The sequence below is a fragment of the Corvus hawaiiensis genome, chromosome 2 (genome assembly GCF_020740725.1).
Source record: "Corvus hawaiiensis isolate bCorHaw1 chromosome 2, bCorHaw1.pri.cur, whole genome shotgun sequence".
Lineage (NCBI taxonomy): Eukaryota > Metazoa > Chordata > Aves > Passeriformes > Corvidae > Corvus > Corvus hawaiiensis.
In genome coordinates this window covers 45,188,243-45,213,105 of record NC_063214.1, presented here as the reverse complement: position 1 = coordinate 45,213,105, position 24,863 = coordinate 45,188,243, and the positions used below count along the sequence as shown (strand labels likewise).

The 24,863-nt window shown below is 41.5% G+C and overlaps 1 protein-coding gene across 4 annotated transcripts in view; it reads left to right on the top strand.

Annotated features, from left to right (window-relative positions):
* Positions 1-1,666: 1,666 nt before the first annotated feature.
* The window catches only part of PDGFD (platelet derived growth factor D), a 144,281-nt gene continuing 121,084 nt past the window's right edge, over positions 1,667-24,863 (top strand). For 2 of the 4 annotated variants that reach the window (XM_048294666.1, XM_048294664.1), the window contains exon 1: positions 1,667-2,217. In XM_048294666.1, coding sequence (XP_048150623.1) covers positions 2,088-2,217 — 130 coding nt within the window. In that variant the 5' untranslated portion in view covers positions 1,667-2,087. The remainder of the gene's footprint in view (positions 2,218-24,863) is intronic. The other 2 variants (XM_048294665.1, XM_048294663.1) reach the window with 1 other exon arrangement.

The window sequence follows — 24,863 nt, the reverse complement described above, 5'->3', positions numbered from 1 at the left end:
ACAGTCTTGGAAACAGTGCCCTTTCTTGACTGAATTGTGCAACTGCTCAGATACTGTCAAAACACCTTTTGTCTGACTTTTGGTTGGAAGGTAATCCGTCCCTCTTTCTCTTTCTCTCCCTCTCTTAAAATGGCCACTCCCCCAAAGAGAACCGATGACTGGTTCCAGCATCCTGAAACTAAAAGAGACTGAGGGCCTGAAGGCACCAAGAAAGGCAAGACTTCACCACGGGGTTGTGGTAAAGGTCAGGGTATTGACCACCTCCTTTTATCTTAAAAGGTACCTCCACTCGGAAGAGAGCTGGGGAGCTGGGATTCTATTGGCATTTTCTGGCAGTTCCTTGTAAGGTAACTGGAAAGAGGCAGACACATTGACTGAATGAACAGAGAACATCTCCCAGGCTCCCCCATACTCATTTGCTCTGTGCCCTCTATTTGACTTTCTGCTTCCATTAGGATGATTGAATTGGCCACCTTCCCTCTGTTCACCCAGCTCCCCCCCTGAAATGGGCACCTAAAATACAGGCACATCTGCTCACAAATGAAGCACTGTTGGAGCCTTTCCATTATCTACCACATGGGAGCAGGATTAGGTTCACTGTCAGTTTTGGGGAACATGAAAGGGATAAAGAAGCATGAATTATGCATAACAGAATTGCACCCTACTGTTTCTTAAGACATACAAGATGTTTCAGTCCCATTGTCATCTTAGCACACTCTTGGAGAAAATGCTTCACACAGCCAGAGGCAGTCCTCAGAGTGTAGCAGGACTCATCCAAGACTCCTGATACAGCACCATATTGACATTCTTCTGCTAGTGACGTATGTTTCATGTTGTTAAAGATCTGGCAGCGTGTAACAGTTTGTTAGACTGGCTAAGACTGCATGAAATGTTGTAAGAAATAAACTGAGTAGGGAAGAATTTATTAGAAAACTGTTAAAATCTGAGCGAGCTTTTTTCTGCATCTTCTTTTTGATTATTTTCATTGCAGCTAATGGAAGGAAAAAGAGTATTAAACTAGCAATCTGACCACAACCCTCACATGCCTTTGGTTTAGACCTAAACTCTTCCAGGCAGTAATACAATCTTTTAATACCAGACCAAATTTAGAGGGTCTAAATTGGTAAGAACTAACTTTTTATGAAAGGCTTTGGACAGTGCTTGGCATGACAGAAACAGCCCGTATGTTTCTCCCAGGGACAACTGCGGGTTATTCACGAGTTATCCCACTAAGTCTCTTCACACGCCGTGGAACAGTTCGGAGATTTGAGTCACTCGGCCCAGGGATGACTTTTACGTGGCCACCGGGAGCCTGAGGGTGACGGGACCTTCGGGTGCGTGGCCCCTTTGCTGGCGGAGAGCCCTTGGCACACGGCGCCCGTCCTACCCCACTCGCCGGGAGCCCGGCGTTCACTCCGCGGCGGGGACAGCCCCCTCCTCGCACCACCCCTCCTGCCACTTTTTGGCCAGAGTGGAGACGGCGCGGCCGGTAGCTCAGGGAGGGCCCGGGCACGGCTCCCACCCCTTCCCCCGGCCCTCCTTTCCCCCGGCCCCCGGCGCGGAGAGCGGGGCGCTCCCGGCGCTGCAGCCCCCGGCGGCGCTCCCGCGGCGGGCGGGCGGGCGGGCGGGGCGGTGCGAGGCGCGGTGCAGCCCGGCGGCGGCCGCGGGGGAGCGCGGCTGCGGCAGCCCCCGCCTGCCACTGGGGCACGGCCGTGCTGGACGAGGAGAGTGCGCGGCGGTCCCGGCCCGGGAGCTCCGCACCTCTGCTGAGTTCGGCCGGCCCAGAAGGGCAGCCGAAAGTTCAGCATGCAGGAAGTTTGGAGGCAGCTCGGAGAGTAGCGCGGCGGCGGTGACCGCTGCTTCGCGTGCTCTGGGGTTCTGCTTTTTTTCCTTTTTTTTTTTTTTTTTTTTTGGCGGGGATCGTGCCTTTTTTTTCCCCCCTGCATACAGCTCCCCCAAACACACAAGCAACCCTCAACAACCAAAAAAAGTCCGGTAAGGGGGAAGAGAACACGAGTGAGGGAAGCACCCTCGGCGGGAGAGCCCGTTTCTTCGAAGAGACACGGTCCCGCTCGCAGCTGGTCCCAATGCAACTGCTCATCCTCCTCCTGCTCTACGCCGTCGTCTGTGCGAACTTCTGCAGCCGTCAGGGCACCACCGCCCCTGCCCAGAGCGGATCTATAAAAGCCCTGCGGGCTTCCAACATCAGGCGAGATGGTAAGTGTCCTGCTGCTTTGTTTATTCCCAAGGGCTGCTTTCGCGGAGGATGCCCTGAGCGCGCCCCGGGGCTGCCGTTCCCCTGTCCCGGGAGCGAGGGCCCTGTCCCGAGAGGACGACGGGGGTCGGTCTAGGTGGGGTCCCGTTCCGGGGGGGATCGGCCAGGGCGTGGGGGTCCAGGAGCGTGTGGCCAGGTGGCAGGAGGGAGATGTGGGTTGAGGGGGCGGCTCTGCCCGGCGGCTGCATCTCCGGGCGGTCCCAAACTTCTCGGGGCAACTTCGAGGAGGTTTCCCGGGAGTCGGCGGAACCTCCAGCATCCCCTCCGGGCTGCGGGCGGCACCTCGCCCCCGACAACGCGGAGTGCTCGGTCCCGGCTGACCAGGCGGGCCCCGCCGGGCGTCCCTCAGCACCCGCGGCCCGTGTCCTCCGTGTGCCTCTGATGTGCCGGCGGCGGGGCAGAGCGGGGCGAGCGCCGGCTCCGGGGCGGCTCCGGCCGCACAGGCTCCGCTGCCGGGGCTCTCAGGGGCCGGGTGTGCGGGGCGCCGCCGTCGCCCCAGGGCTCCTTGGCGGGAGCGGGATCGTCTCCCGGCCCTGCCACAGCCTCGCCGCCTTCGGCTCCTGTAAGGGCTGTCGGCGTGCTGCTCTCCTGGGTAGGGGACTTTATCGACCGGAGGGTCTGAGCCCAGGGCTCGATGCTCCTCTGGCTCTGGTGGACACTGCCCCACCAGGACTGGCCTCGTCCCTTGTGATGCCCGGGGATGGTGAGCACGCAGCAGGGCCGCAGCGAGCCCTCGGACACCGCCCGCCCCGTAGGAAGGGTGTTTTCAGCCTGAACTCCGGTGCGGTTCCCTCCGGGAGCTGCCGGCAGAGGATGTCCTGGACAGCCGAGGTGCTGCCCAGGGTCTGCAGCGCAGCAGTGCGGGACGCAGGTGCCTCGAGTGAACGTGGCCGTGTGCTGTGGCCCCACGGGGAATGAATGGGGAGACTGCATAAAAACAGCGCTGCTGAACTTCACCTCTAGGATCCACGATTATCAGTTTGGGAAAAGTGATGAGCCTCTGGCCTGGGAGCAGCCTGATGTGCTCCAGCCTCACGTGGGAGAACCTGCTTTTGCACGTTGCCATGTACCTTCTTACATGGCGAAAGGCAAAAATGCATCTTGAAAATGAACAGAGTTAACATCAGTCTTCTTGTTAACATCTTCCAGTTGACAGCATTTATATATTCTATAAACCCTTTCCAAAACCCCAGTCACTTGAGCCATTTCCAAGACTGTATTTGCCAGTGTTTATTTTCCAGCATGTATACAATGCATGTAATGGGTATACAGTTGATTTGGGAAGATGTTTTTGTTTAAAGTTTGGAGCCATATTGAACTTAATAATATTTTGTATGCCTTTCCTAGTCACTGAAAGAAGGCTTAGAGAAGGTGGAGGATTTTTTTCTTAGAACTGAAATGTTAAGTCAGGAAACAGGACAGAATTGCAGTTCCTTCTGATACAGAAATCAGATTTATTCTCATTAAGAAAAAGAAAAGTATGTGTTCGTAATAAAAGTATGTATTTGTTATTTCTGTTTTATTCTTTAAAACTATTTTGTGTTTTATCAAGCTTCATGACTTGTTAGCCTGCCATCTGAAACTTCATAGAAGAACTGAGACCATCTCTGAACTAAGCTAAGCAAGCTTCCGTCCAACTCAAACTTCAAACAAGCTTTTTCTTTGAAAACTTACATACTTAGAACATCAAAATGTGTGTTACACTGATCTTCTCTGTATGGTCAATGAAGAAATCATTAACCCCTAATATAAATAAGGTTTTCATCCTAATGGCAGTATGATGGATGTTTTACTCCTGTGGTGTAAATTGCTTCTTGGAGTGATGAAGAGAACAAGCATCTGAAATTATTAGTTAATTGCTCTCTTCCTAGTTGTGATCATTCAACATTGTGATTAAACTTTGTACCTTTAAAATTACCTGAGACAACCTGTAGTGGGTGATCTTCATGGGTACCAGGTGGACTAATACTGGGGCTGTTGGAAAGTGGCAGATCTATATGTAATTACATCCTACTTTTCATCTTTGCTGGGACATGTGCTAGTGAGCCCTGCAGCCTACAGTGAAAAGTGCCCATGCTGAAGTCAGACACTTCTGCAGTTCTTGAATGGATGTTATGGACATTCTGAGGAGGTCACAGACTTTGATGAAGGCTAGCATGCTGCAGGCTTGCTCTCTCCCTGTGCTTGGGAATCCTGTTGCTTTTTCTCTGCAAAGGACCACGTGTTCTTGTGTGACCAGTGGAGCTGGGTGTGGGGTTGCAACATTTAAAGCAGATCAGTTGCTGATCCCCCTGATTCTACTCAAATGAAACTGTTGCTTGAGTTCCTTCAATGAGGATCTATATTTGTGCAGCCAGAGGTTTTGAGCAGTATTCCAAATGTTGAATGCATGTGATGAGCTTACAAGCAAACTGTTTAGACCATGGTTGGCTGTAGGCCACTAATAGTATTTCTGTCTTTCGTAATTCACAGTGGTGTTTTTGTGTTGTTTTGGTGTGAAGCAATGATATGGAACAGCATGAAAGACATGTGAGTTGCATTGCTGAGTCAGACAGTATTTTTTGCTTTGTAAATATTTGCAGACATGACAACACAGAATGGGATCTGAGAGCACACAATACATTGGGGTAAATGTCTTCCAACAGTCTTTCTCAAAACACACAGCAAGCATAAAAAGTTTAATATTATGTTCTGGGTTGATGATCATGATTATTGGGTTGTGAAATTAAAAGAGATACTGAAGAGGAAACAAGGCCCATTCAGCTTCAAAAAATATCTTGGCAAGTGCAAGACCACCTGCACATTTTATTAATTTTTTTTTTTTTTTAATTCAGTTTTCAGTTGCTTCCAAGCAGGATAAACTCTGCATACACAGAGTTTAATATGGAGGCTTTTTCTTGCTTCTGGCCAAAACAAACCTTTGCAGTGTGCATGATTCAATATTGCCTTTCTTCTTCCAGACTAAAAGAGGTTGGCCTATTTGTAATTGCTCTTAAACTTAAGACTGAAGTTGCTCTGATAAGAATCTATAGATGAGGGCAGCACATACAAAAAATTGCCATTTAATGCCTACCAAATCTAACCAGACTGTACTTTCTGCTGAAGATACTAAGAATATAAATAACCTGCTTACAAGACATCCTCTTGTCCTAGTGGAAGGACGGTCATTGATGACTCAGGAGTCCAGTGTAGCACTAATCAATTTTTTAAAGTGTTCTGGAGGTGCCAGCAACATTTATAGCACAAGTACTGCTGTTCACTTAGAGCGTTTATTAATGCTATTAAGTACTTTGAAGTTCATCAGAATAACACACAGGTCTTCCAGATGCCTCCATTGTTCTGTTTTGACTCAGTTTCCCAGTTTGCAGTTTGGAGGTAGTACTGCCTAATTACAAGAAGTCTAATGTTTTGTTTCTCTTATTTTTGTTGTTTATGTGTACTTGGAGATGAAAAGTGGGAGATAACAACTGCTAAATAATATTATTTACTATATAATCTCTATCTGAAACATCACATGCTTCTTCTTATCTGTGATTGAACAAACAGCTGTGTAGTCTAGGAAAGTAGGCCTAGTCTGTATCTTCAGACTAAGCGTCACCATACATATTTTAAACTTCAAACTCCAGAGTTTAAAGAAAAGACAGAACAGACAGCATAGTGTCAAATCATTTTAGTATATAAACAACTGAAAGACATGGAATCATCTGTATCTTCTGATGTGGATTTGAAACCATAACATCAGATGACTGGAGGTAAGATTCTCAACTCTTGTGGTTTTCATTATGAATCCAGAAAAAAAGGAATTTTCAAACTTTGATTTGCTTGTGCACCACTAAAATACAAAGGAAAAACTGTACTATATCGTTCTGGGGAACTGCCAGTAGCTTTTGGCTCCTTAAGGGCCAGTCCAAATGGATGTGTGCCATTAACTCTGTCCTCTTCTTCCCTGTATTGGCTGATGCCTAATCACAGGGAAAAGTATATGGTGATTTGGGCAGTATTCTCTCACCAAATAAGTGTTAAGTGTCTGCTCTTGGGAGAAGATGGTGTTGTTTTCTGTTTTTTGGTTGTTTGATTGGTTGGTATTTTAAAGAGGGTGGGTTTAGATTAGATGCTTTAAGGTCCCTTCCAACCCAAGCCATTCTGTGATTCTATGATTTTATGGTATTGGGAGAAATTCTTTACTGTGGATGTGGTGAGGCACTGGCACAGGTTGCCCAGAGAGGCCTGCTCAAGGGGTTTCATCAAGCTAATCTAATGCAAAGTGTCCCTGCTCTTGACAGAGGGATTGTAACTAGATGACCCTCAAGGTTCCTTTCAACCCGAACCATTCTGCGATTCTATGATTTTATGTTTCCATGATTCTATGAAATGTCTCTGGTATCAGTAGTAGTATAGAACATCAGTTTTGGAATGAACTTACTGAGTTCTTTTATAATAGGCTTGTATACATTTTTTAGAGGACTCTGGTAACATAAAATTGTGTCAACTGTAAAATGGAAAAAATAAATTGGGTTTTATAGGCTTCATTTCCCCGTTTTCTAGATTTTATATAGAAGTGTGTATTTCAGGCTTCATCAGTTTAAAAAAAAGTCTTACTAATTTCCCTGCAGTAATGCACTTTGGTCTACAATTATCTGACTTTGATGATGTCTCTTATCTGTATAATTAACAGTTTGGGCTGAAATATCAAAGGATATTGCATGAGAATTTCAACCCTGACTCAGCAGCAAGCAGCATAGAGGAATTCTCTAAAGGAACTTGAAATATGTTTTATCAGGCAGATGTATATCATGTAGTGGAAGTCACTATAAATTCTTCAGTCTCTTGAAACTTCTTGGTTTTCGTTTGGGGCTTTTTTAAGTATTAGTATAAAGCTGAATTAGGCCAGCTAATTTGTAAAGGGCCTGAGGAAAAAACTTGATAATTGTATTGCTTTGATTTGTAGAAACTGAACAGTGCTGAAAGTCTAAAATAATGTGGGGAGTTCTTTTCCACTGTCATGCCACGGAAATGTTGTGTTTTATAAAACATCTAGGAATAGGCATAAATAGAAAATTCACAGGGGATCATTAGCACAGTAATAATTATCATGTGCTTAACTTCGACCATCTTCATAATTCCTTTAAAGTTAAGGGGTTCAAGTCATACAGGACGGTGTAATAAGAAAGCTGGAATAGCTTATATGTAAATGAGGTGAGAAAAAATAACTATATTTTATGATGAACCAAGAGTACCAAGTATTTGCAAAATTAGGAATTGTAGAATTGTTTAGGTTGGAAAAGACCTCCAAGATCATCAAGCCCAGCTGTTAACTCAGCACTCATACAGTTGGCCTTGGGCCATCGATCCAGCCTGTCCAGATCCCTCTGCAGAGCCTTCCTACCCTGCAGGAAACCGACACTCCTGCCCAGCTTGGTTTTATCTGCAGACTGGCTGAGGGTGCATTCTCTCCTCTCATCCAGGTCATCGATAAAGATATTAAACAGGACTGCCCCCAGTACTGATCTCTGTTGAACTGACTTGTGAGCAGCTGCCAGCTGGATGTAACTCCATTCAGCACCACTCTCTGGACTCAGACAATTGAGCAGTCTTTTATCCAGGAAATAGTGCACCCCTCCAAGCCATGAGCATCTGGTTTCTCCAGGATAATTCTGTGGGATATGGTGTCAGAAGCTTTACTAAAGTGTCTTGGGTCTGGCTGAGATGGAGTTAATTTTCCCCACAGAAGCCTTCACAGTGCTGTGGTTTGCACTGGTATTTAGAAAGGTGTTGAGGACACAGCAGTGTCGTGGCTACTGCTGAGCAGTGCTGGCACAGCATCAGTGCTGTGTCTCTAGCATTCTGTCCCCCTCAAGTGGCTGGGAGTGGAAAAGGTCCGGAAGGGGACATAACTAAGCCCAAATTAACCAAAGGAGTAATTCCATACCATATCACATCAGCTCAGATTGTAAAGTTAAGGGAGGGAGGAGGAACGGCAGGCATTCGTTATTTTACAATGTTTGCCTTCCAGAGCGATTACTACATGTGCTGAAACTCTGCTTCCTGGGATGTGGCTGGATACCACTCCCTGATGGAAAGTAGAGAATAAAGTTTTTTCTCTATGCACACCAAACTTCAGCTTTTTTTTGCTTTAGTAAACTGCCTTATCTCAACCTACCAGTTATTTTCCATCTTCTCTCCCCTCTCCTGCTGGGAAGGGGAGAGATAGAGAGGCTTGGTGGGCACTTGTTGTCCAGCCAAGGTCAACCCACTACATAAAGTCCAGGCAGACAACATCCACATCTGTTTCCCCTCTTCCACTGAGTGGGTCATCTGGTCACAGAAGGAGATCAAGTTGGTCAAGTCAGGACCTGCCTTTTCTAAAGCCATGCTGACTGGGCCTGATCCTCTGGTTGTCTTGCATGTTCTGTGTGAAGACACTCTGTTGACGAGCTGTTCTATGACTTTTCCTGGCACCAGGGTCAGGCTGACAGGGCTATATATCTGTGTATCCTCCTTCTGTCCATTCTCATAGACGGGTGTCACATTTCCTGACCTCCAGTTAACTGGACCTTCTGGATTTGCTAGCACTGTTGGTAAATGGTGGAAAGTGGCTTGGTAACACTTCTGCCAGCTCTCTCAGGACCCTTAGGTGGATCTGACCATTTCCTCTTGGATTGTGGGGGCTTCATTCTGCTCCCTGTCCCTCTCTTCCAGCACAGGAGGCTGGATACCCAAAGAAAAGTGGTTTTACTATCAAAGCCTGAGGCAAAGAAGGCTAAGTACCTTCAGCTTTTTTACAGGCTTTGTTGCTATGCTTTTGTCAGTTGTATTTAGTCTATCAAAATAAAAAAAGTATATATATCGTAGGCAAGAGTCTTTTGTACATGCCTTTGCAGAATATAATTTGTATCTTTAGGATATTGTCTAGTATAGCAAAATAGATATTTACCTATCGCAGAATCACAAAATATGTTGATTTGGAAGGGACCAAGAATGATCATTGAGTCCAGCTCTAAGCCCTGCACAGGATATCCCCAAAAGTCACACTGTATGCCTGAGAGCATTGTCCAAATGATTGTACGGAATGCATAAATTAAGGACAGAAGTACAAGGAAGTGAGATTAAGCACACTTGATATAGTTGGTTCCAAATCAGCATTAAAATCATAAAAATACTGCACCTGGGAATTTTTTTTTAGAGTACAAAAAAAGCCCCCATACCCCAGGTTGAATATAATTTTTTGAAGTTCTAGTTGAACAGTGAACTATTAGACCAATATTTGAACCTAACTATTAGTTAAGATCTTTGCATGATTTTGGTAGCTATGTAATTTATGGAATTTGGGTTGAAACCAGTTATGTTTAATAATGTCAGGTTTTCAGGTTGCTAGTTGAAATTCTGAAAGAAATGTTCACATTATTAAAATTTTTATTAATTAAAAAGGAACTTATTAGGAAAAGGATTATCAAGGCAGAAATTTGTTGAACAAAATAATATACAAATTAACTACAATGTCTTTCTGTCACTCCTTCTTTAGACTGTGTTTAGATTATGTAAAAGGAATATAGCCACAAATGTATATTATTTATACAGTAAGAAACTCCTTTGGGGAGCTGTAAATTAGAAGGACAGGGAATGGCTTTTATTTCATAACTCTAATATACTATATGTACAAAAGATACAGCAGGAATTAATGTGTTTTATGCTCCAGTCTTTTCCTATGGATCATCTTGCTAATACTAAAATATATCTGCAGCAAATTACAGACTGATCTCTTTAAAAACAAAATATCTTGCAGGACTGGCACTCAATGCAGGGTAGGCATTTACATGTGATACCAGAGTCCCAAAGGCCTCAAAATACCATCTCCTTGTTGTCTCCAGAGCAGTAATTGCAATTTCTTGAGGTCACTTCCAACCTCAGCCATTCCACAATGGCATCTACCACAGCTGAGAGAGGAGTGGTGATGGGTGGAATACATTGGTCCTAAGAAGTAGAGCTTGCCTTTCCCATCTCTTCCATCCTGCTCCTCCTTTTTCCCACTCTCCCGCTTCCCCCATGTGCAGCAGTAGCAGGAACATGGAGTCCGGTCCTTTACATCTCTGGGGCCAGCTGTGCCCCTTTTCCTTGTCATCCTCCTCCATTCCTCGTGTAGCTGCACTCAGTTTTGCCTACCCATCTGAGAAACCTTGGGTTAACTCTCAAAGTTTGTAGCATGATCCCAACCCTAGAGAATGGCTGCCCTGGCTTGCTTGGGCTTTTGTGCACTTACAGGGATTAGACATCAAGATATTAAAGGAATCCTAAGAAATACTATGAAGGCTCTGTGTTGGCATTCTCTGTAGTAAGAATTTGCCCACTAATGCAGAGAAATTTAGTAGTAATCTTTTAGTCAGTTGATTCAAGCTGTATTCAAGAATTGCCTCCAAAATCCCTGCTATTGTATTTATGAGGTTGATTACCTTATAGCATATTTTGGATAAAAGAGAGCACTTATATCACTGCTTCTGGTGAGGTTCTCTTGGCTAAAATACTGGATTGCGTATGTTGTTTGGCAGTTTGTTTCAAATCAGTCTCCTGTTTACAAAGCTAAGGAAGTGTCCTGTTTACAGTGTGAAACTGGTGATACTTTCTTTTGGGAGTTTTGGTTTGGCTCTAATATTTTTGGTAGTGAAAAAATCCTACATGATCTCAAGCTTCCTGTTGTAGTTGAGTAATCTTCAGTTTCATGTTTCCTTTTTGATCTGTATCCCATGCTGTGAAGGCCAACATTCCATATTTCTGCTTTAGCAATTAGAGCTCTGCGTATCTGGAGATGGTGGAGGAGGACACACTTTTACCTTCTGATCAAACTTCCTGCCAATGTATTTTAGCCCTGCTTTGCCTTGGGACTTGATGATATTGAGACTCTGTAAAACTTATTAATTAAACACTAGGTCTATGAAGAACTTGAAAAATAGCCATCTTGACTTTTGTTGCACTAAAATCAATGACAAAACTTCCATCAGCGCTTCTTGTGGAAACACCTGGCACACAGTTCACATGAATTAATACAGGATAAAATAAAATGCTTAGAAATTCAGTGATGAGTTTGTAATAAAACCAAAGACTCACAGAAATGTTTAGTTTGAAAAAGACCCTAAGATTGAGTCCAACCATAAACATAGCACTGCCACGCCCACCACTAAACCATATCCCTTAGTGTCACATCTACACATCTTTTAAATCCTCTAGGTCTAGTGCCTCAAACGCTTCCCTGGGTAGCCTGTTCCAGTGTTTGACAACCCCTTCAGTGAACAAATCTTTCCTAATATCAAATTAGAACCTCACTTGGTGCTGCTTGATGACATTTGCTCTTGTCCTATTGCTTGTTATTTGGGGGATCAAACCCCACTTGGCTACACCCTCCTTTCAGGCAGTTGGAGAGAGTAATAAGGTCCCCCTGGACTTCCTTTTCTCCAGGATGAACATCCCCAGTTCCCTCGGCCACTCCTCATCAGAGTTGTAGTCCAGACCCTTCCCCAGCTCCGTTTCTTTTTGGATGTGCCTCAGCACCTCACTTTCTTTCTTGTAGTAAGGGGCTTGTGTAGGTAAGATTTACAGTACTCACAGTTAAGATGTTCAGTTAGTGTCCATACACTGAGAAAAACCAGACAAATCCTTTGCAGTGATAGAGACAGAGGGGTAACTGATGTATTAAAAAAAGAATGCCCTAAGGTATATTACCATGTACCGCAGCCATAGGAAGGAGAAGATCCAGCAGGCAGGAATTGTGCAGCAAGATTGATTGATTTAATTATTTTACAAACTCTTTTATAGACTTTTTTCTTCATAGTATAATTGGACAAAGGATCAGCCACCCCTTAGGGTGATTGGCTAAAATCCTAAAACATCCATTGTCAAAATATTTTTCTACTGTACTATAAACAAGACTTTTCAAGGTTGCAGGTGTTTGGTTGTTCACATAACTCTGATACCTCTCTTCTGTGAGAGAAAAAAATCTCTCACAGGCTTAGAAAATAGCAAGAAAATCCTTGCTAGCAGCATTTTTGTATCCACACTGATGTAGTTACAGATTGTGTAGCAAAAATACAGAACAAAGCCTTGTATTCAAATGTCTGCTTTCTTTTTCTCCTATACTGACTACTTGATGTGTCACACACAGGATATCCTACTAGTGACTTCAGCTGCAGTACATTTCTAAACAAGGCCGTAAGGAAACCTGTCAGTATTTTTCAGTGTCTTGCATTGTTTCTGTTTGTTTTTTAAAGAGTTTCCAAATGTAATACGCGTGGGTTTCTGTTATTGTTTCTTTTTGGATCAGTTGCAAAAGATTTTTCTCATAGTTGAATGTATTTCTAATCTGATGTGACTCAACGAAAAAAGTGGATTGAGGACAAAGGAGAGACCCAGACTGGTTAGAGAGAAGGAGTAAAAATAGCTACACAGAATGTTGATCACCGGAAGTACTGTGGGATCTGGACACCCTTTATGTACTGTTCTGCCCTTAATTTTTCAGCCAATTTTCTCGAAAGATAAATCCTTTGCCTTAACAAACCAGTGGCAGTAATGCTGAGTGAGAACAGCAAGTAGGTGGTGATAATGCCTTGAGATTCTTTGTAGAGATGGACTAACACAGCTTCTTAATTGCAATGCCACAGCTGGGATAATCACTGATAGCAGAAATTTCACTCACACATCCAGATGTCAGTAAAAGGGTTTAAGACCTCCTTGCAGAAGCCTACAGTGAATCTGCTTCTTTGAAACTGATAGAAAGCCTCAAAGTTAGGGCACTGTTTCTCTTAGTGGATCAGGTTGTAGGTCTGTTCCCTTGCTCCATTAGTCACATTCACGTTGCTTTGTTAGGTTTCTGAATGTTTGGCAGTCGGCACAGGGGGATGCTGCTTTCTTCGTCACTGTCCATATGGTGTGACCTGGGGTTCCCAAGCCCCCAGGTATGCATGTTATCACTGTTAACTCTAGAAAGATTTCTTTGAAGTCGTGAGAAGGTGAAAGGGATTCTTTGCTTCTTTCATCCTCCTAATAGAAGAGAACTGTTCTATACCTCAGGTAGGGTTGGTTTATTTTTGTTTGGAAATAACACTTGTCACCCAGGAGAGCTTAATGATATGGCATGCATTTCTCACCAGTTTCTGTCATTTATAAGATCCTGGAAAATCAAACTCTTCTTTTAAACCGAATATAAAACTTGCATCATATAGTAGTGATCTGGCTGATCCTAGTACATGTGTGGTCTGCTGTTACATAATTAGCATGTGCAAACATTTGAACCTCCAGAGTCAGTTCTCTGATGGTGCACACCCTGTTAACTCTGCAGTATACTTAGGGTGTCTTGAGTGGGGCCTCTGAGAGATGGCTGCAGTGACAACCCCACCGTTGCAGCACCCTTGAGTAATGTTGAGGTGTCTTGGGTCTGTCCTTGGACCTGCATGTCAAAGCCCCATCTCCGTACATACAGCCTTCCTCCCAACAGACTTCTGGAAACAAGTAATTCCCTTGGCCACATGACAACATGGAAACAAGCATCACTGCAGAAATAAACTTGTTTGCACTCTAGAGGAACCTCATGCTACACTCTAGCATGTATCTGGGGACTGATCCTGCACCTGTGTTGTTCCCACACTGGCAAGCAAAGGAGGCTGAGAAGTGGATTATCATGGCTGTTCAGCCTGCTCTTTCCCCAGTCTCCTGATTGGTCACAGCACAAGATTTTCCTGGGCAGTGTTCATGCGTTTGACAATATTTTCCTGCAGGCAATATCACTATATGTAAATATCTTTAGTTTCACTGTAGGGGTTGAGCCCTGGCAGCTTGGAGAGGCAGAAGTGCCACCTACAGCCACTGTTGCATGTGGGAGATCGTTACCAGGGTGCAGCCATCCTTAAAATGCTGTGGCCTTGCCGTCTGTGCTGTCCTGCCTCCTGTCTACTTTCCTTCTCAGAGCTGCCACTGTTTTTGCAGACTGAGAGCTGTGTGACACACTGAGGTAAAATAACAGGGCACATGAATAGCCAGTTTTGGGGAACAAAGAATTACACAAAATGACAGTGTGATATCCTGTATAAAAATCAAATATCTTGGTTTTCACATGCTTGTCTGAATATGATTTCAGTGGCACGGGAGTTAAATAGCAGTCTCTTCTCCAGAGAAACCCCAGAATAAAACAGGGAAAGCTATTATTCTGGTGTTGTAACTTTGCACTCTTGTTCCCTGGGTTTGGTTTCATCTAGTGCGTAGGGATGTAGAGGAAGGTCACAAAAAAGAAATCATAATGACTTGATATGTCAGTTCAGTTTATTTTTTTGAAGAATGACTTTAAAGGCTTTTTTATCAATGTGTGCAGGATATTTTTCACTGTTTGCAGGACCTCTCTTTTATTTTTGTACGGGGATCTTGTCTCAGGATTTGTCTCCAAATGACTATGCCATTTCCTGATTCTCCTGCTGTCTTTTGTGCCATCGCAGCCCTTGCAGGACCTAAAGTTAAACCTTGTCAGGCAGATTGCTTTTAAAGCTTACCTTACGCAAGGGAAAAAAGTGTCACCTGTTTTTCTTATCAGAAGTGAGACAGAATGTATTTGTATCTATGCTTTTGCAGTGAACTGATTGCAAATTTAAGTACATGTTGTTGTAGTTTTGACAATGAATTCCTAGCATATCATTTTCAAAAAGTTATTTGAAGGTACCTTCAAAGGTATTTGGCCAACCCAGAACAAAAATACTGTGAGCTGACTTTTTCTTTCTAGGGAGGTGCCCAGACTAGTTACCTAGTGCAACTTCTGCTTCCCTTCTGTTTTCATGGGTGAGAGAGAAGCATTTCCTTTGGTTGTTCATTATAAATCAGTATTGTCGATTTTTTTATTTTCATTTTACATTCACCATGGCTAAAGCAAAGCCTGTTCTTAAGAGACAAACCACTATGAACTCCACAGTATTATCATTATCTTGCTGACTTGCTGTTCTTGCCAGTTCAAAATTGCTTAAAATTGCCAGATAAAACAGAGGATCTGATGCCAGCATGTGAAACCAGGCAGTTTTCTAAACTGGTTTTGACAGAGGTTCCTGTGCAGCCAGCAGCAGCTGGCAAAGCTTTTCACAGAGCGTGAGTGGGCCTGGTGAAAGAGCCGGCGTGAAGAAACCCAGAGAGCTCCCACTGGGGACTTGGCTGAACCTCTGTCAGAGAGTTACATATGACATGCAAGATACACTGTGCTTCTTTATGATGGATACTAAAAAGGAGTTCTTGCCCATGATGATTGATGAGTAATTTCACATGGAATGTCCAATTTCTCCTGCACATATGCAAAGCATTTCTGTTAAAAAGCTGGTAAATTTTGACTGTCTGATGCTGTCATCTGATGCCCAGAAAAAGAAAATTGAGAATAGACTGGCAGTACTCAAAGCTGAAGATTTCTAGAACTTGTCAAATCCCCACATATTCTATATTCAAAACAAAGTACTGCTCTCACAAATTTTTCCCTAAATATACGCTTTTAAATAAAGCAAAGGAAAGCAGTCAGAAAGAAAGAAAGCATCAGAGACATTTTCATGTCAGTTTTTGCCAGGACAAAAAAAAAAAAAAAAGCTGTCAGATCACTAAACATGTGGGTTTAACTTGAAACATACTTTTAAAAAGAAATTCAAAATCACATTAGGTACAAAGTTGAATTGACTATGCAGCCTTGTTAAATGTTCAAAATAAAGAAAACAGAAGAACCAAACGTGTAGGGGTTTTTTGTTGTTGTTATGGTGGTGGATTTTTGTTGGGTTTTTTTTTGTTGTTGTTGGTTGGTTGTGTTTGTTTTTGTTTTTTGTTAGATGCATTTTAGGGCCAGACACAGCAGGAGTAAAGGATGAAATCATGCATGTTCAGCCAGGTGCATCACCAGCTATGTCCTGAGTGTCAGAGGGAAGATGAGGAAGCAGCTGCAGCCCTGCCTCACTTTCCCAAATAATCTTCCCCTTGGGTATACAAACAGTGCAGTAGAAGGGGAGGTCATTGTAAATAATGAGTTGGATAGTTTGCTAAGACTCCTCCTTGCTCCCTGCTGAAGTAACTGCTCCAAGTCTTGCTGGTGAATGTGGAAGGGCATTCCCTTGTTTCAGTGTGCACAGGATGGAGATCCCTCCTGCTTCCCTGCCATGTCTGTATAACTGAAGACACGGTTTAGCCCTGTGTCAGCAAGCAATCTGATACATTGCTGGATTTGACTTTTCACAGTTCCTCCATGTGGTACTGAAGTTCTTACCAAGAAAAAGATGCCCCTGCTCATTTCAGGGTGGTTGGACTAGATGATCTTCAGAAGTCCCTTCCAACCAATTTATGGATATATGATTCTCTGAAAAACAAATGATGTGTTCAGACTCTGTATTCCTCACTGAGCTGTGTGGGAGAGACAGTCCATGTGCACCTCATGTGAGGTATATGTATATTTTGTGCATCTTTTTGTCAATGCATGCCATTTTTGCTTCCTGTGGAAAATGGACACTAAGTGTAGATCCTGTCTTCACCTTGTTCCCAAGACTGGTAATAATGCAATTTTAAACATTGTGTGATTGTGTTCAGTTTGTAAAAAAGTAATTTATTGTAATTTTGAATTTATTAATATAGTGTGATTTCAGCTGCTGCTCACCTCAATAATGAGGGGTAAATAAAATGCTAATCTATTTTACAGTTTTTGTGTTGAGAAAGTTCAGGTACTCAGATAACTTAATTAGCACTAATTTTCCCAGTACACTGATTAATTTCTGAAATTTGTCAGTTTTTAGACATCTTTGCTGAAAGTAGTCAAACTGTAATGAAGCTGGTATTGCCACTGTGGCTTGAGGTCTGTCTTTTCAGTATTAACTGGTATCTTTACATTCACACTCTGTGAATCCATATTTGACTTTTAGTAGAGAAGAGAAGGAATAGTGTATAAAACAATCATGGTTTTTCTCCCTTGTGGTTGGCAGAGGAGAAAGGAATATTACAGAAAACATGAGAGGGAATGTCTTCATGCATGCTCCTGTCTAGATCTGATGTGTGAATCCTGTCCTGTATGCAAAGAAACATTTGACTGAGGAATACAGTATCTAGCATTATGTCTCGTAAATCCATCAGGATCACTCAGTCAATACTGGGGCAGCAGCTGATACTGTCTAATTTTAAATACAAATTATGAGTTGCTCTTTTACAATCTATATTATCCTTCAGTAGTTACTGTCTCTGTCCCTATGATTATTCTGGTAATTTCTTAACTGGAAAAATGAATACCTCAGACAGCTCCTCACAAAGAAATCCTCTGCTGCAACATGATTCAGGCTTGCATTCATCATGCCACTGCTGGGGGTATTAAGTGGAAGTCTTAGGGATTCTCTAGAGTTCTCTGGTTTCTAGTGCTCTCAAGGATCTAGTTTTAAGACCTTAACCAAATTCTGCCACCTTCTCCCACATCCTGTTTGTCTAAGAGAGGTGGTTCCTGTGCCTATGTGCATAGCAGGTAGCCTGTATGGAAAGGTAATCAAACACCATGCAGTCTTGCTTGATTCTAGTGCAAATATCTGTTTCCATAGAGCATTACAAAGATAATATGCAGTCTCTATGCTGTAACATTTGCGTTTTTTCCTTTGTCTCTTCCTGCCAGAACAGTTTCAGAATAATCCCTTTCTGTTTTCCTCTGTTTTGCAAAGAATTCCTGCTATGGACCAAGTGACATTATCAGCCAGTGAGAAAGTTTATATGTCACATACAGTTAGGATTTCTCTCGAATAAGTGCAAAGTTTTATAGATTCATTTCATTTCAGAACCCCTGGTAGTATGCATGGATTTAAGCTGATGCTGATCTCTCAGGAGCTGGGACTTAAACTCCGAATTCAGGTGTCAAAATGGTATATTTTTGTTAACCCTACAACCTCCTATTTAAAATCTATGCAGGACTTTTTATTGTTCTGATAGACATTGAAAAGGAGGTCATGCTTTTTTGCTTCTACAGTTTTAAAGTTATCTGGACATAAAACTTCTATGCTACAAAAATAAATGTGTTGTTCTTAGATATAATACCAGTTTATATTTCAATTAAAATCTTTCAAATCCTATGATGTTTTGAAGAATTGATATCATATGATCTTGATGAAATTAGTAGCTAGAAATTAGTCTGTTTACTTTTTCTGTATTGTTTACATCTGTTGCATTGAAAACTGAATGGTGGTGGTGCTGCTACACTCTGGAGATTATTCTGCACAAATCTCCATAAAATCTGCAAACTTTTCTTTGTGATTAAATATGAATATATATTTTTTAACATAGGGCTCAATTGTGTAATAAAAACATTCTTAATAAAAAAATGCATGCTATCTAGTTTGAAAAATAAACCCATTTGAAATCATGGCAGCTTATTTGAAGATGTGAGCAAAATGTAATACTTTGCAAAATGTAAGACACGGTGTTGGATATCTGCAAAATGCTTTCATTGAGATCTGTCAAATTCTACTTGAAATATTGCTGTTTTCTTAATTATGTATGGAATTGAAGAACTATTTTTATCTCTTGAGGTCAGCTCAAGTTTTGGAACCATAGCACAGTGGGATGCAGTTCATTAAATATCAGTATGGACCACATTTACAGTAGATTGAATAATGGTGTTGGCTTTTTTTTTTTTTTTTTTCCCAAAATCTGCAGTCTTCAATTGCTACTGTACAGAAATTTTGCTTTCATTATTCCTGGTTTCAATTTACCTGACAGTTGTAGAGTGAATACTCATTTTTCATTTTGTCCAGTTCCCTCAAAATTGAGAAATCAGTTTGGGCTTACAAAAGTCCCCAAACCAAACAGATCACAAACAGAACAACTAGTTTTCTCGTCCAGTCCGTAAGTAAAAAACAAATATATGAAGTCAGTGCTGCAGAGAAAAACATCCAAAATAAAAATAGGAACACACCTGAACAGATGCTTTCAAAAAGATTTAAATTTTTGTTTTATTTTGGGGCCTATGAATCATTTCAGAAACAGGGCTGCTTTAGTGTGAATAGGAGCCATGGGAGTTGACTAATAGGTAGATTTTCTATGTTTACTAAGTCAAACATGTTATGATACTTCTTTTTCTGATACTTTTAACACAATTAGGTAGTTCTGTAAAACTAAGAACTATTTAAAGTGCTGGGATATACACATTTTAATTGAATTCTGATTTCTGTCTAAATGGGGCTTGATGCAAACCGTAGTCAAAATAACTTTCATTATTATGAATATATTCTCTGACATCTTAAAAATCATAAATTTCAGGCTGCACAATACATGTATGATGAGACAAAATAGCTTTAAATACTATTAATCATAGCTCATCTTCTTGGGGAGCAGAATTACTTGATCTTATGCTAGGTTATATTTAATTGCAGACAGTGTGTTCTTGATGGTGGTGTCTTTAAATATTCTTTTAAAACAAGCAATCTTGAAAATTAAAAATGAAAACTCAGAATAAAATTAAAGATATAAACATAGGTTTCCTACCAGTACCTTTAGAACCCAGCTGAAATCTAAATGTGATTCAGTCCATCTGCCCAGCTCCATAGTAGATCAGAAATTATGTCATGAAGTCAGTCACTTTATTTCAGGTCCTGGCTGCAGGCCTTTGAAAAGTGTGTGTGTGTGTGTGTGTATGTGTGTACAGCCATCTGTATGTACGTGTTGGTTTGCCTTGTGCTTTAGGGATTCATACACATTTACATTTAGATTCAGTCTGCCTTACCCTTTAAATGAGGCTGAAATGCAACTGGTAGAGAAAAGTTCATTTTAAAAGACTTCGGTGGTTTGAAAAATGGGGCATCTTGCCAAAGCTTCCCTTATAATTGAGGGGGAGAGACGGACACCTGCAGAGAACTGCTCATCCCATTTGTTTTAGATGTCCACCTTCAGGTGGGATGAATTACCTTCTGCATATGTCTTTTTGCACTCAACACAGAGCAAGTCTAGGGCAAGTAGGTCACTAGCACAGCAAGCTCACAAAAGTACCTAAAAATGTTCCAGTTTTTATTACTGTCTGAGAAATGTGGTTTGAACCTTCTTAATCTCTTTGAAATGCTGCATCTATAGGATAAGGTTAAAGATTTCTTTAGAGTGATGAGCAATGGCATTACACTCATTATTTCTGACTAGCAAGTCATAACAGTCCATTACTCTGGGAAATGTGAGCTTCAAGAATAAATGTTCACTACCACTGCTTTTGGGATAAAATGGGGAGAGTGACACTACTGTTGGAATAAGAGGAGATTTAGGATTAGATTTGGTTTCTCTTTTTGGTTTTTTTTTCCCCTCCAGGATCCCAGGCAGTTATTTAATAGACTTAGGCCAGCATATACTTGAGAAGATCTTATGTTAGCAATTTTTTATGTGTACAGAGGTCAGCTGAGATTAATATGTCTCACTCCTGCCAGCTGGTTTAGACCTCATAATGGCATTAGGGTCTGACTCATGGAGAATGAATTTGTCAGAGGTTTCTGGCAGGGTCTGAAATCACTGCTTGTAAGGAAGCAGCTCTTGGCAACACCTGGTTGAAGGTACATAGTCACAAAAGTTGAGCCAGGAGCTGCTGCAGAGTTGCAAGTACTGAAGGGAAAAGGGATTGATTGAATACTGCAAAGAACATCATAAATCTTGTGGTAACATTCGTAGGAAGATACTTTGGGTGTGGGCTGGTTGCATGAACGTGTAAGTGTAGACATGAATTTACATTTTTTGAGCCCAGGAGCTCTCTACCTTCGGAATCTTTTCAGTTGTGTTTGTCTCACTGCCCAGCTAGCTCTTTCCCTCTCCTCACTCATCCTGACTAAACCCACTCAGGCATAATGCTGTCTGAAAGATCTATGTCTGCAGATCTCCTCTCTGGAGCAGCTGTAATGCATGTAGTCACCGGCTCCTACATGTGTTTGTGCACCTCAGACTGTGTAGTGGGAGATACTTGGTAGCTGTCTACTGCTCACATGTTGTAAGATACTGTTTTCCCTTGTTCATCAGAAGATGCAAAAACAAAGAAAAAAATAAAAAATCCCGAATATATTTAGAAATTTTTAAATCATTTTCTTGCTTAAAATAAACCTACCTAAATGCAGATATAAAATGTCTAAATCTTACTGTGTTAAGGCTTAAACATTATTTAATATATTTCATTGAAATCAAGTGTAGTTCTTTAACAGTAGAAGTATTGCAACCTTAAGGCTTTGTACCTCATTGGTAAGCTGCCTGACAGAGTTCAAGAAGTGTTTGGACAATACTCTCATGCACATGCTGTGGCTCTTGGGGACAGTCCTGTGCAGGGCTGAGAGTTGGACTCCTTGATCCTGGTAGGTCCCTAACAACTCAGTTTATTCTGTGATTCTGTGATTCTTTGATTCTGTGATTCTTTGAATGTGAGCTGCAATCTAAACTTTTCCCAGTGTTAAGGCATACTGTAATGTTCTCCCCCTGGATTGACTGCTGAACAGTGAGGATGAGGCTCTCTCCAGCTCCCTGGGAGACATTAATAGTCTCTCTTCTCTCTGTTTTCCTGCTAGTCTTCAGAAAGCTTACAGAACTGAAATACCTTTGAGGCTTTATCCTCAATTTAGCCAACAGGTTCAACAGTTTTTAGGGAAACTCACAAATGGGAATATAGGCGTAGAGCAAATCCGCACTGGTGATGTTATTGAGTGCTTAAGGACTAAAAAAAAAGATTCTGTGTATACCTAGAAGTCCATTTATGGAAACATTACAGCATGAAATCAGGCCCCAGTGCTGCCTAAGCTCTCATCTCACAGGAGTGTGGAATAAACTAGCAGTGACTTCAATGGGAACAGAGTACCGGGAGCTTTCAGAATTCCCCATCCAGTCATATTTTTATTTCTCACAGTGCTATGAGTATTTCAGATACTAGAATTTAAACACATAAAGGAAGAAAGTCAGAATCATAGAAAGTAGAAAACTTCTCTTCTTTTTGAAGAGAAAATTAATGTCTCTTTAAAATGGTAATATTTAAAAGAAATTAATGAAAATAAGAGTCTAGAGAGATTCTGTTCCATTAAGAATGAACATAAGGTTGTATATCTAAACTTGCCAGTAAAGGTAGGTAATGTATAATTCCTATCTGAAAGTAGAACATAATTTTATAAATGACAGTTTGCATGGGAGAAGTAGTAGAGAGGTAAATCACATTTTGGATATTAGACTGAGATTTATATTGTGTTAGGAACATCATGAGTCTATAAGGTTTGTTTAGTACTGTGCAATGGCTCTGAAACCAAAATAATTGCAGCTAGAAACTGAGTATTTTCTGACCATACAAATACTGTTTCTGGTTCACACATACTGAATTTACAACACAACTAAAACTTCATAACTCATCATGCCCCATTTCTTTCTTTTCAGGAAAATACCCAGCCAGTTTTTACCCAGGCTTTACATTATTTTCTTTCAACTACTCATGTTAAAAAAACTATTTGCAACTTGTATGTTTGTCTCCACAAATAATTTGTAGTTTAAATGGTATAACTATTAACTAATTGTCTTCTCAAAGTTAGGCTTGAAAAACTGATACACAGAAACATCCAGTGGGATCCAAGTGTTGTTTTTTTTGTCTTACTGCTGTGGGGAATCTTTTATTTGGTTAAATGAACTGCACCCAAAAAAAAAATATATATATATAAAAAATAATAAAAGAGCTAGTAAATAGAAATGCAGAAGTGAGAGGATGTATGAATGGCACAGTTCAGAAGTACTAAGATGGGAATCTTTCCTTGACCTTCTTTGGGAATATGATGGAACCCAATTTAAATGAAAAACAGTATTTCTGTAGAGGTCTCATAAGGATTTATTTACTCAATAAATTCACTTGCAAAAGTTCATGTGGTAGAAGGCTTGATTCAGAATATTTCTAAAGGGTACTTGATTGCATCTAATGTGAGACAAATGGTTTAATATGTTTTGAGTAATGCTAAGACACTTCTGGACTTGACCATATGCCCTGAAAGATAATGACATTACTATCTTTGTTTCCAAAGTGCAGTGCTTGACCCTGAATGAAATTGAATAGAAACTGTCATTAAATTAACCGAATGTTTATAGGGCTAGGAATCCAAATAGAATTAAAAAAAAAAAAAGGCTATGAACCAAAAGATGTTTTCCTTTGTTATCTAATATTACAGAATTGCTTATGCCTATTGTTGTTTTAAGTTGCCCTTTGAGGAACTTGGCACAAGCACTATCAGAAGAGAGATATCAGACTGAATGACTGTTTTGACCTGTTTCAGCAGAGTTCTTTCTTGGCTTCTATTATTGAGCTTAGATTAAACAGAAAAGCAAAGGCAGATGTGTGTAATATGTTGGAGATAATGGTTTGGACAAGATGTGGCTGGTTTTCCTCTCCTCTGGTTATTATCTGTTGACACACTGAAAAAACTCACTTGGAAGTGATCAGAACCAAGGCATCTAAGCATCAGTCCTCTCTTGGACTGCATATCTGTCCACTCGGGGAAAGGCTGGTTCAGAATGAAGGAACTGAAGAGAAAATAGCATTTTCTACCTAAATTTTAGTCTGCACATTGAAGGCTTTCAACATGCATTAAAAGTAAAGCTAAAGTCCTCCTTTCTCTTCCTGCAGCTCTCCATCTTTTCACTTGACATCTTCACGAGGCTCACAACTGTTAGGTGGCTTTTTCCTCCTCTTTTCTGGCTTGATCTTGAAAATGCTGAGAGTTGTGGCTCAGATACAGCCACAGATTTAAATATGTTTAATGCTGGGAGTAGATTACTCAGTGTCCTTTACGTTTTGCAGGCCTGTGGTCTCTCTACCCTAAGCTATAGTCCACTTCCAGAGGCTTGTTATGCCTTATGCCCAGAGTCTTCTCATCTTGATTGTGCTTTCCCATTCTTTGACCGAACTATTTGTGTCCTTCATTTTCCTGTGCTGTGCATTCCACTTTGTAGCCCTCAGTAGCCCTCAACACCCACAGATTACCTTTCTCTTCTCGTGCCTTTTTTATTATGCTGTATTAAGCTAATTTTTCTGGGATCTGAGGCTTTGCCCTTTAACAAAGCTGCATCTGTCTTCCTGATAGGCAATATTCCTAAGGTAATTTCCTGCTCTTCACACTTTCTATCAAATCCTTTGCTAAAATTCACGTACTCCATTCGTGTCAGTACTTCCCCTTTGTCCTTTTTTAGCTTACACTGCAGTTGAAAAGCTTGCCTCAGTCCAAGTCTCTGTATACAGGTCAAGTGAAATTCATCTTAAAAATAGTATATTCTTTTCTACTACTGGTACTACTTGGGGGCTGTAACAAAGCTGCTTAGCAACCTTCCTGCCATTCTGACCATGATTTGGATGTGCCAAGTTTACGTCTGTTTGCTCCCAGATGAACTCTTCCTTCCGTGTTGGGGGTTTCTCTTTCTTTGAAATTAACACCGTGGTGTATTTATAGAAAATGATCATGTTGTGTACTGATAAACTGACCCTTGCTAATAGGAAGATGTTCTGAGTTGTTTTGTTTCCTACTCCCTTCTGGAATGCAGAATTAGCATGCTGGTCTCCAGTTTTAGCACACGAGGGCTATACTGCTGTTAAAGCAGTGGACAG